Below are 12,179 nucleotides of genomic sequence, written 5' to 3' on the forward strand. Positions count from 1 at the left end.
CCCGCCTCCCCGTTGGAGGAGGGCCTGGCATTGTTGTCCAGGCCCCAGGCCTCAGAGTCTGGAGCTCCCAGACCCAGAATTCACCCGGGTGCTTCTGCCAGTTACTGGGGCGAGGAGGGGCGGGGGGCGAGGAGGGGAAGCAGGGAGGCTCAGAGGGGACTGAGGAGGCCACCAGCACTGAGAGCACGTAGTTGCTAAGTGGTTGGGGAAGGGCTGGGTGCAGGCTCCATGTCCGGAGCTCCCCAGAGTCCTGGCACTCCCGAGCCTGGGATGCTGTGGCTCAGGTGAAGTGGGCTGGTAGCACCAGGATTCTGGAGTCCTTGTCCAGTGCTTACAACATCTACTGTGAGGGCAGCTCTCAGTTTTGGAGCCTCTTTTCTGTCTCACTGTGATAGGTGGACCTTGCCCCACTTTGTGGATGACCATACTGGTGCTCAGAGATAAACTCACTTAACAAAAGTCGCGACTGTAGGCAAAGAGACTAAATCTAAACCAAGATGCTTGACTCCATAGCTGGTGCTTTGTGAATATTGTGAATATGAAGGAGGCTTTGGGTTTTGGTTGTTTTTTTTTTTTTTTGGGGGGGGGGGGGCGGGGGTGTCCCTGCATGCCACCGTTTGTGCTGCATTGAGCAAAGAGCTTTTTTTTTTTTTAATATGAAAAACGTGCAGTGTTCAGTTTCAGTCAAATAAAGACCTGAGACTATTTAAAAGAAACCTTGTCTAAGAAGGCTCTTGGCTGTGCCTGTAGGGATTCCATCACCTCTTCTCTAAGGGAAGGTGGTGTGGCATATATTCAGTTGTATTCCCAAGAGAAGGTGTCATCACTCTCCATGCTCGGCTGCCTGCTAAAGCTCACGTGCGTGGATCCACCTGGCAGCACAGAACAACTGGCATCCAAATGGGGTCCTGTTGGAGAGGCAATTTCAGCACATTGCCCATCAAACATTTGGCATTAGCTGGACTACAATATTATTTAGGGAAGACTGCTTCAAGAACATGTAGTCCAACTACACACGTAAGAGGATTAAAATTGAGCATAGCAAGAAAAGGCCTGGGTGCTCATTTGAGTCCCATTGACACTGCCAAATCACTGCTTTTCCTCTCTTGCGGCCCAGGCTAATGGTTAATAATATATCTGCTGTAAGATGTTATATAAAGATGTCATTAATTAGAGAATTCCCCTTGTGATGACCACTCCACCCCACGCCTAGGAAAAATTCTTATTTGGTACTAATGTCAACAATCCTGTTTCTTCTAAGTAACTTATTACTTTTTAGCTTATGATCATAGTGAAATATGAAACCAAGCAGGTTTCCCTTTTTTGAATTGGCTGCTAGGAAGCTCAAAATTAAATATGCGGTCTTTCAACTTATCCATGCAGCAAGGTCAACGTGGTATACGTGCTTGGTTGAAGCCCTCTTCTTGGGTTCTGCCGCATTAGCAAGTAACTTTTCTGATTGTCTGGGCTTGGCTCCGCCCATTAAGTTTCTGAATCCCATTAAATTATTACAGGATTTCTACCTCATCACGGATGTGGATTTCATCAGCATTTGTTCAAGGTCAGCTGAAGCAAACTAGCAGACAAAGAAAGGCAGGCAGTCACGTTGAAGTAGATTGCTGCCAAACTGAGCCTTTCACTAAGGCTTGAGGAGACCTCCACACATGTATTGGGAGAATTAACCACCCAGTGTAGAACTTCTCCAGCTCTGCCAGGGTGTCCAGGGTTCAATAGCCTTTCTAAGCAGGAAGCTCATGCCCTCTGTGATGGCATGTACTCCTTTCCCACAGGGCACTATTTTGTTCCAGGCTCAGGAACATTAGCTGGACCTTTTCTCTCCCCTCTCCCACTCTGAACTTATTTGACCTGATTTCTAGTGTCTTAGGGAGACAGGAAGTTACAGGGTGGAAATAGATTAGCCATTAACAGACAAGTCATTTTCCACTAATGGTTAATCAGTTGGTGTGTACACTCTCTCTCAACAGCACTGGTGGATCCTTGAAGGTGGGACAACAACCTAACGTTGTTATGGGTGGTCAAGGAGAAGGGCCCACAAAGCACGTCACAGACCTTGAGAGCTAGCAATTCTGCCTGAACACAAAGCTAGCCTGAATCTGACTAAAAGTGAAAAACATCTCTGGTAAATGCTGTTCATGAAATATTGGAGACTATGATTTAAACATGGAGATAAAATGATTACCATATCTGGCATCTGATAATTTCCAGCCCTTCAAAGTATCCCTCTTACAGTGGTAACACAAATGTATTGCTGAACACTTAACATCTAAGACTCATCCATCTTATTGTAGGCAAAATATACTCGAATTAAAAACAAAAAGGGTGCATTCATGTTCACAGCAGCATTACTCACAATAGTCAAAAGGTGGAAGCACCCCATGTGTGTATCCATGGATGAATGGATAAACAGAATGTAGCGTATACATATATACAAGGAAATACTGTTCAGCCCTGAACAGGAAGAAAATTCTGAAACATGCTCAATATGGATGAGCCTTGAGGACATTATGCTAAATTAAATAAGTGATGGCAAATTTAATAAGCCAGTATTTATTGCAAAAGGACAAATACTGTATGATTCCACTTATATGAGGTAACTAGGGTCATCATGATGGTTGCCAGGGGCTGGGGGTAGGAGGAAACAAGGAGGTGTTTAATGGGTATAGAATTTCAGTTTTGCAAAATGAAGACTTCTGGAGATTGGTTGGACAACAATGTGAATGTAGTTACCACCACTGAACTGTCACTTTAAAGTGGTTACAATAGTCAATTTGATGTGTATTTTACCAAAATTAAAAAAACAAGGGTTTGAAATGTGTATCCTGATCCCATTAAACCAAGAAGGACAAGTTTTATTTCTCTTGCTAGCTCTAATCAATTGGTTGCCTGAGGTACGTCTTGGGGATGATTTGGTGACTGGGACACAGATTACCCAGAGTGCTGTAATTGAGTAGCCATGTCTGCCAGGGCTCACAGGGGTTTTGTGGAAGACAGTGGAGAGCTGGTGGAGAGGAGGCACACCCCACCACCTATTCATTGATCCTGAATCATTCCTATTGAGGGCAGGAACCTAGGAACATTTAATGATATGCAAACATCCACTGAAATAATTAGACTTATTCATAGTAAGGCTGAAAATAATCTGCACAGTGTACTTACAGTTTTTCAGGATTGTTTGCATTGCACACTTCAGCATGGCCATTGCAAACACACCGCCCACCAATGCTGATGTCCTTTATGCTGTAATAATACTGCACAACAGAACACAGAACACGCAAGTTTCACTGAACAGTGACAACTTTCTCTTACTAGTCTTTAACCCACATCTGTTGACTCTGCTTCCCTTTTAAAATTCTGGATTCTTGAGCCCTACATTGGGATGTCACATGTCTCATAAAACAAATGCATTCCTCAATCAAATTTGATAACATACTGCTGAATTTGTGGATTTAAGAAAATCAAATGCTTGAAGTTCATGAAGGGAAATTGCCTTAGAAAAGAATCATACTTTATAGCCTATAAAAAAGGGATTAAGAACTTCCAAGTTTACTTCTTATGTAAATTAAAATAATTTTTACATTATGTTCTATACACATGAATTTTATATGTTGAAAATATTTATCAAAACTCAATTTTTATACCAAAAATGTTGTACCTGCTATGTGCAAAATACTACCCCAGGTTCCAGGAGGAGAGATAATATTTACAGAGATGGATCCAATACATCTCTGAGACTAGAGAGGCCACCAGTATTTGTGGAAACCTTCCTAGCACAGGGTCACAAAGGCTAGTCAAAGTTTCAAGCTCCAGAAATGCCAGACACAGCCAGCTCAGGTCCAGCTGAGGATCGGCCCCTAAACCCGGCCACAAATATGGGTAGACTCTCTCATTGACAAGCCCCTCTCTCATACATTGGAGGCCTCTGCAGTGACAATAGGCAGCTCCCCCTGCCAGCTCCCTTTCTTCTCAGACTTGGCAGGAGACTGCCCAGGATTTGCGAGGAATGTGAGGCCTCTAGAACAACCTTTCTCATTGAGGCCATGCTGCTAGTGAGAAGAATGTCTGTAGCAAGAAGTCTTTGAATTCACGAGGACAAGAGGGTTTTTGTATCTTTATTGTTGTTGTTGTCGCTGAGTGTGGTCACCTTTAGGAGCCCTATGATTTAATGTTGGGGTTCTGGCTTGGTTCCCTAATTAAAACCTGTGAAAGTGTCAATACTTCCTGGAAATCTAACTTAGTCTAAAGCCATTAACAGCTCCCCTTGTTAATGCAGATAAAGTCAGTATTACCATGGCTTTTTGTGACAAATTAACATTCAGGGGCTTTCCTGCTGGCCACTGTAGAAGTTCCTCTCCACGTGTGTTAAGGGCAGCAGCAGCAAAAGAAGCCCCCAGTCAGCCTTCACCCAGCAGCACATAGGATCTGTGTCCTAAGGTAGCTGGTATCATATTCCTCCATGAAAGAAACAACCTAAACTTGGGGTGTTAAGATTATGTACGTGGTGCACTCCATAAAAAAAAATTACTTCTATAATCCCAGCACTTTGGGAGGCTGAGGCAGATGGATTGCCTGAGATCAGGAGTTCGAGACCAGTCTGGCCAACATGGTGAAACCCCATCTCTACTAAAAATACAAAAAAATTAGCTAGGCATGGGGCATGTGCTTGTAATCTCAGCTATTTGGGAGGCTGAGGCAGGGGAATTGCTTGAACCAGGGAGGTGGAGGTTGCAGTGAGCCAAGATCATACCACTGTACTCCAGCCTGGGTGACAGAGTGAGGCTCTGTCTAAAAAAAAAAAAAAAAAAAAAAAATTACTTAATGGAGAGGCCTGTATTCATCTAAGTGAAAAGTAATCTACATAGATATATATGACTGTAAATCTTGCAACCCCCAAAAGGACAATTCAAGAAAAAAAAATTGGTAAGATACATTGTGGCAGTGCTGCAGGGCATATGGAAGAATGGAAATACAGCCCAGCTATAGTTTATGAGAAAGTCCAGCTCTCCCTTGTAAACCTCCATCCTCAGATTCAACACAGTCCCCACTATACAGAAGCTCAGAGGGAGCTGAGGAGAGCAGAAAATACAAAAGATGGGCCACCTACACCCAAGGTGCCTGCCTTTGTGAAAAATGCTCAGAACTATGGCAACGCTTACGTTTTCCCCTCCCTTCCGTTCCCAGCTCTCTGATGTTACCTGTATAAAATGCCAAGCTCTATAAGGTGCACTAGGCATCTTCCATCCACCCTTCCAGGTCTGCTCTCCACCTTCTCCACCCTGTCCTGTGCCCTGCAGCTGAACTTTATGGCTACAACCAATGGCCTGTCTTTCTCTTTGGCTTCTTGTTTGGTTTGGCCAATGGAAGGCACTGGCGGATCAGAGGGTGGAAGAAGAGTGAGCTCAACGTATGTGCCAAGGAGACCAGTGTACTGCCCTGACACCCGAGAGTGTGAGATGTTCATGGTGGACTTCCAACAAAGTAGAGGGTACTAGTGCTCACCGGTACCTATGTGTCCCCCATTTCAGCTAGATGACATCACCCACCACTTGCATCTAAGTGAGGTTATAATATGACCAGCTCTTGCCCATGGAAGTAACCTCTGATGAGAAGCAGGTGGATTTTTTCTCTATACTCTCTCTTCCCTCATCTGATGACCAAGAATTAGGGGATCCAGAGCAGAACTCTGAGGTCCTACAGAATGGCTGCACCTCTAGATAGAAAGAACCTGCTTCCCTGAATGACTGTGTGGAGCCAATCCCACCTGCTAACCCATGTTGAACTGTAATAGGAGCAAGAAATGTTGTTAAGCCACTGAGATTTGGGGATTGTTGGCTGTAGTATTAATTTTCCCATCCAGACTAATACCAGGCTGACTATAATCATTTGTTTTTCATTGTCTTTGGATATAATGATTTTTCTTCACACAGGCATTTTTATAAGCCATTAGACATAAACTTTTAATTGTATCTAGTATTTCAGACAAGAACAACCCCCACACCTACATCATTACTGACTATAAACGTTACTTAAAAGAGATCAAGGCAATTAATTTGATAAGCCAAAAACATGAATACATAAAGTCACAAAACAAATGCTCTGACTACTCACCCGCCGAGTGACAGTTGGATCTCTCTGTGCTTTGGAGATGAGGTGTCCAAGAAGGGTGTTAGTCCGAAGAAAACGCAAGCGGATATTTGTTGCCTTGGTAAACTCCCTCAGGGTGTGAGAGAAGGTAAAATTTTTGGCACCTGGACGACCGTTTATCAGGGACACCACAACCTAAAATGACCACACACATATAAAAGGGGGAAAAAGTTCCTTTTATCAAAATTTAGCAGCAAGTAAACAAAAATAACTCCCCCCCAAAGCACTTGGTTTCTTTGAGCCACTCCATGTTAGTAGGGGGTTTTGGGTCTGGTTTACGTCTAAAAACATCATTGGTAGTCCCATCTTCCCTCCCACTTCCTGGTTCCGAGTTCCGGCAATATATCTTTGAAAGCTGGGCTCTTGGGAGATGTTGTCATTTCATTTTCAAAGCCTTTGTTCTATCAGTGTAGTTGTGGGACTGTAATACTATAAAATGTTGAAAACATACTGTTAAAATCTGTAAATATAAGGATACAACTTTGTTAAGCTGCATCAAATAAACAAAGCTAAAGTAATTCAAAAATATACATGAGGTTGAAAACAGGAAATCTCTAAAGTTTGACACTAGTGGGGCTAAAAAAAAAAATCTATATAAACCCTCCATTTTGTTTTAAGGCTCAAAGTGACGAAGTCCAAGTTCAGCCATTGGAAATATGAACCACTCATGAGTTGCCAGAAGATACTGCATACAGATGCTCAAGTATGATCCCTCTACTTAAAGAGAGGGAGGCTGACACCTTTGATGGAAGTTTATTTGAAACTGAGCTCATATTCATTATGGCCTCACAATTTCCTTGGAAATCTTCTCTGATTGTTTAACCTTTGTTTGCCTGTCTCCCCCTAACAATAGCCAAGCTAACTTTACAAGGGCCGAATGCAACCCCATAGGGACAGCAATTTTTTCTCTCCAACAGATTCTGTCCATTGTACCAAAAGGGATCAAGGATCAGGTAGGATCGGCTCCACACAGTCATTCAGGGAAGCAGGCTCTTTCTATCTAGAGGTGCAGCCATTCTGTAGGACCTCAGAGTCCTCTTCTGGATCCCCTACATCTGGTCGTCAGATGAGGGAAAAGAACATATAGAGAAAACCTACCTGCTGCCACCTGCCCCTCCTCTCCTCACTCTTACTAGGGATCATGGTATCATGGGTGAAGGGTAAGGGTCATCATTTCTGTTACCAGCAGCCCACTTTCTAAATACATCACCAGAGAGGACAGTTCAAGACCTGTGCGCCTTGAATCAAGAATTCTGACTTTCTGGGGATAACTGAAATCCCCCCGCAGAATTTCCAACCCAGTTCATTCTGGGAGCCTTCAATGTGATTCCTTTACTGTTCGGTCCCAAGCCCTGTTTCCATTTTGATATCTTGATCTATGTTAGATGTCCTTGAAAGTGCAAATTTCACATTTATGAAAAAATTGGATAGCCTCATGTTCATTTCTGAGTCTCTCCCAGTCTTCCAAATCTACTTACCTCACCATTTTCCAAAGGTACAATACGGGAGTATTCAGTAACACAAAGTACATCGTCATCTCGGGTGACAGCCATATTTGCCTCCCGCCCAAATTCTTCTAAACAGTCTACTTTAGAGTCTAGAAGGAAAATATGTTAATATTATAAAATAAAATGTTATCATTTTGTTACAAATCTCTTAAGAAGCCTTATGTTTCCTTAAGAAATACACAAAGAAAGAAAGAACAGCAAGGCATTTAAAACTTTTAGAGAAAAGCTGAGAATGGAGTTTTTAATTCATGAAAGAAAATACCAAGCCATTTCAGGCCAATTGGACTTTCAGTGGCAATGCTTGGAGGTGCAGTGCTAACTCCGCGCTCCCACTTAGGCAAGTTTATCTTCTAAGGAAACCTAGTGGAAAACCCAATGCCTGTATAAGCAAAATTCTTGTCCACCTCCATTCATCATAGGGTTCAGAAACCCTGACATTCTTCATTACAGAAGATAACAGAGTCAAAGTAAGTAAATCACAGCACAGAATCTATAAGGATAGAACTTAGTTTCTAATTCTGCATAAAAGGAAAAAGATTGGAGCTATGGTCCAGTTATAAGTACTCCCAAATAGCACCAAGAACTGTTATCATAAAAGGAGTTTCTACTTCAGTTCTGCATGTGGTATCCTTGGAATTATTGAACATATGCTTGAGAAATTGGGATATTCTTTTTTTTTTTTTTCTGAGACAGTAACTCACTCTGTCACCCAGGCTGGAGTGCAGTGGCACAATGTCAGCTCATTGCAACCTCCGCCTACTGGGTTCAAGCGATTCTCCCACTTGCCCCTCCTAAGTAGCTGGTACCACAGGTGCACACCATCACACCCTGCTTATTTTTGTATTTTTAGTAGAGACGAGGTTTCACCATGTTGGCCAGGCTGGTCTTGAACTCCTGACCTGAAGTGATCTGCCTGCCTTGGCTTCTCAAAGTGCTGGGATTACAGGCGTGGGCCACTACGCCCAGCCAATGTTCTGAGAGTAATTTAGAGGTTAAAAGTGGCTGGTCCCTAACTAGTGCTACTGAGAAATTAATTTTTTTTTCTTTGCTTTTTTCTTTCTGAGACGGAGTCTCACTGTGTCACCCAGGCTGCAGTGCAGTGGCACAATCTTGGCTTACTGCAACCTCCACTTCCTGGGTTCAAGCAATACTCCGGCCTCAGCCTCCCAAGTAGCTGGGACAATAGGCCCACTATGCCTGGCTAATTTTTGTATTTTTAATAGAGAGACAGGGTTTTGCCATGGGCTGGTCTCAAACTCCTGACCTCAGGTAATCTACCAGCCTTTGCCTCCCAAAGTGCTGGGATTATAGGTGTGAGCCACCTTGCCCGGCCGAGATTAATTTTCAAGTTAAATCAATAGTCTTGAACTGTTCCAAGTAATTAAAGCCACTCATAACATGGTAGGCAAGATTACTTACGAGCAAAATATTGCCATGGTGAGTAGGTGCTTCCAAAGTCTACAGATCTTTCCAAGACCCACAGATCAGGGCGAGGAGAATTTGCAAATTTGATTAAAATATAGGCCACATGGAAGAGCTAATAAAAGAGATGCAGTTATTAAAATCATTTCGTTGATTCACAGCTTCTACCATTTCTATATGATGCTGATTCCCAAGACAACACATCCCACACAACCCTTTGCCCAAGATCTGGATACTGATTTATTTTATTTTATTTATTTATTTTTTTGAGACAGTCTCATTCTGTCTCCCAGGCTGGAGTACAGTGGCACAATCTCAGCTCACTGCAGCCTCTGCCTCCTGGGTTCAAGCAATTCTCCTCTCTCAGCCTCCTGAGTAGCTGGGATTACAGATGCACGCCACCACGCCCGGCTAATTTTTGTATTTTTAGTAGAGACGGTGTTTCACCATATTGGCCAGGCTGGTCTCGAACTCCTGACCTCATGATCCACCTACTTCAGCCTCCCAAAGTGCTGGGAAAGATATTGATTTCTGTCTATTGGGCATCTCTACCCAGCTGCAGCCTCTCAAGCTGATCAAATTCAAAACAAAAATTATCATCTTTCTCCACCAAATATACACATTGATCATCATCTTTGTCACACCTTAACCAATATGCCATTCCGTTTCAACCAGTCGACAGTGCATCTTCAAGTCGATGCATTCAGAAAAATCTGATGGCAAGCAATAGCCATCATGTGCTAAACCTTCCCAGGGCCAAGAACCAAGAGTACAGTCCATAGTGTTTCCCAGCAGTGTCCTAACCCCTGGTTCCAGGTTTTGGAGAGATCACAGCTGGCAGAACTGAAACTCAGCAGCTGTCAGGTGGAGCGGCAGCACTCCTTCCCTGTGGATCTCCTCTGGCCTCATCTTTTCCTGATTGTTCTTCCTCATCGGCTTTCTCATTCACCCTCAGCACTCTTTTGTCCATGCCAGGATGATGTAAAATTATGGAAGAGATGACGTGGGGCTTCGGTCCTGCTTTCTTCGCCTCCCACTCTTCAGCTCCATGGTGCCTCCGTTGTGGACCCCAGGAGCATTTGCAGTTTATTCCCATTCTTTCCCCAAAACTTAATCTGGCTTGAATTTTGAACCCTGAGGTTCTATTTCCCAAAGAGCCTGGTATGACAATGAACACAGTGTTATGCGAATCTATGTTCACGTGTTAATGAGCGAGGATTATCCCCATCCACCTCCAGGCTCTCTGACTCCCAGGTAACAGATTTCATGGTGACTGTCTGAGGAGTAGTTCCCGCTAGCCCAATAGTGCCCTTTGAACTACAGGCTCCTCTAGTTGGGGAGAAGGGAGTACTCAGACCCCGTGGGATCTTTTTCTTTCCCAGAAAAAAAAAAAAAGGGAGTTTCATCTTAATGTTTTTCACAAACAGTAGTATGGTAAGTTTTTCGTTTTTGTCTTTAAGTCTGAGAACTGTCAGCTAACGGAAACATTCCAAACCCCTAAATAGAAGCCCAAATGTCTAGGAGAATGGGGCTCAAATTTTTTGATCTCAGGACCCCTTTATACTTTTAAAAATTATTGGCCGGGCACAGTGGCTCACACCTGTAATCCCAGCACCATGGGAGGCCGAGGTGGGCAGATCACAAGGTCAGGAGATTGAGACCAGCCTGACCAACATGGTGAAACCCCGTCTCTACTAAATATACAAAAGTTAGCTGGGCATAGTCACGTGTGCCTGTAGTCCCAGCTACTTGAGAAGCTGAGGCAGGAGAATTGCTTGAACCTGGGAGGTGGAGGTTGCAGTGAGCTGAGGCCACGACTGCTCCACTACACTCCAAACTGGGTGACAGAGCGAGGCTCTGCCTCAAAAAAAAAAAAAAAAAAAAATTATTGAAGACCCAAAAAAGCCTTTGTTTGTGTGAGTTCTATCTATTGCTATGCACCATATTAAAAATAAAAGTTAAAATAACTTTAAGATAGGTACTATTAATTCATTTAAAATAATAAACCCTTTACATGTTAGCATAAATACATATTTTTATTAAATTACTATATTTTCTAAAACATGCAATTTTTAGTGAGAGCAGTCGCATTGCTTTACATTTTTGTGAAGCTCATTAAGTGTTGGGCTTAATAGGAGCAAGCTGGATCCCCACACCTGCTTCTCCCTTCACTCTGATGTGGTATGTGGTTTGGCTGAAGTATTTGAAGCAGATCTGCCCTTACATAGATCTGTAATGGAGGAAGGAGGACCCCTGGCCTTGTTGGCCTCCCAAAATGTCTTAGGGACTCTCACAGGTTCTCATTCATACTTTGAGAACCACCACTCCTCTCAGTCACAGAGATTTACCCTTTGCTCAAAGAAGCTCCTTTGCTTATCTCTGAGGAAGGAAGAATTGTTCACACTGATTACTGGAAACCCTAAGCTCAGCCAGTTCTGTCCCTATCAAACATTTGCTCTTTGATCTTGAAAAAAGTGCTTATTTGGTGTCAGATTAACACCCCCAAGTTATCTACCAACATGTGGAAAAATGGATTCAGCCTCATAAAGAAAAGCTAATTAGGAATTATAAGGTACTCTGAAAACCATAAAGCAATACTGTAAAGGTAGGTGTAACAATTTCTGAAAGACACATCCCATGATGTAGTGAAGGAATTCATAGGAAATCCAAAAATTCCTGTTTGGAAAATCAGAGCAAATATAATTTGCTAAAAACTCTTTGCACATCTCTCTCAGACCACATCAAAATAAGACCACTGTTTATTATGTGAGTTTGGTAGACTACAAATGAGACATTTTTGAATACAGTAATTGTTCAAAGCATTCTTAATCCCTTCCACCAAACTCCCACAATCCTGGCATACACAGCCCTCTAAAAAAACTATTGATCGAATAGGTCATGATATCATGAATACTGTCTTTCCATGTGCCGTGTTAAGCACTTGACAAACATTCTCTCATTTAGACCTCACAATAAGCAGCACAGTTTTATTAACCCCACTTTAAAGATGAGGAACGTTTGGCTTCGAGAAATTAAGTAACAAGCCCACACCTTGCAGGTATAAAAGCACTGAGCCTAAATGTATTC

The 12,179-nt window shown here is 42.9% G+C and overlaps 1 protein-coding gene across 3 annotated transcripts in view; it reads right to left on the reverse strand.

The window, feature by feature from the left end:
* LAMA3 (laminin subunit alpha 3) overlaps positions 1–12,179 on the reverse strand; it is a 262,162-nt gene that overhangs the window by 199,209 nt on the left and 50,774 nt on the right. For all 3 annotated transcript variants that reach the window (XM_032293185.1, XM_032293183.1, XM_032293184.1), the window contains exons 3-6: positions 9,090–9,207; positions 7,641–7,759; positions 6,127–6,297; positions 3,178–3,269 (exon numbers count right to left, since the gene is read on the reverse strand). In XM_032293185.1, the coding sequence (XP_032149076.1) occupies positions 3,178–3,269; positions 6,127–6,297; positions 7,641–7,759; positions 9,090–9,207 (500 nt within the window). The remainder of the gene's footprint in view (positions 1–3,177; positions 3,270–6,126; positions 6,298–7,640; positions 7,760–9,089; positions 9,208–12,179) is intronic.

The sequence above is a fragment of the Sapajus apella genome, unplaced genomic scaffold, assembly GCF_009761245.1.
Source record: "Sapajus apella isolate SASKATOON/1434 unplaced genomic scaffold, GSC_monkey_1.0 scaffold29, whole genome shotgun sequence".
In the NCBI taxonomy this organism is placed as follows: Eukaryota; Metazoa; Chordata; class Mammalia; order Primates; family Cebidae; genus Sapajus; species Sapajus apella.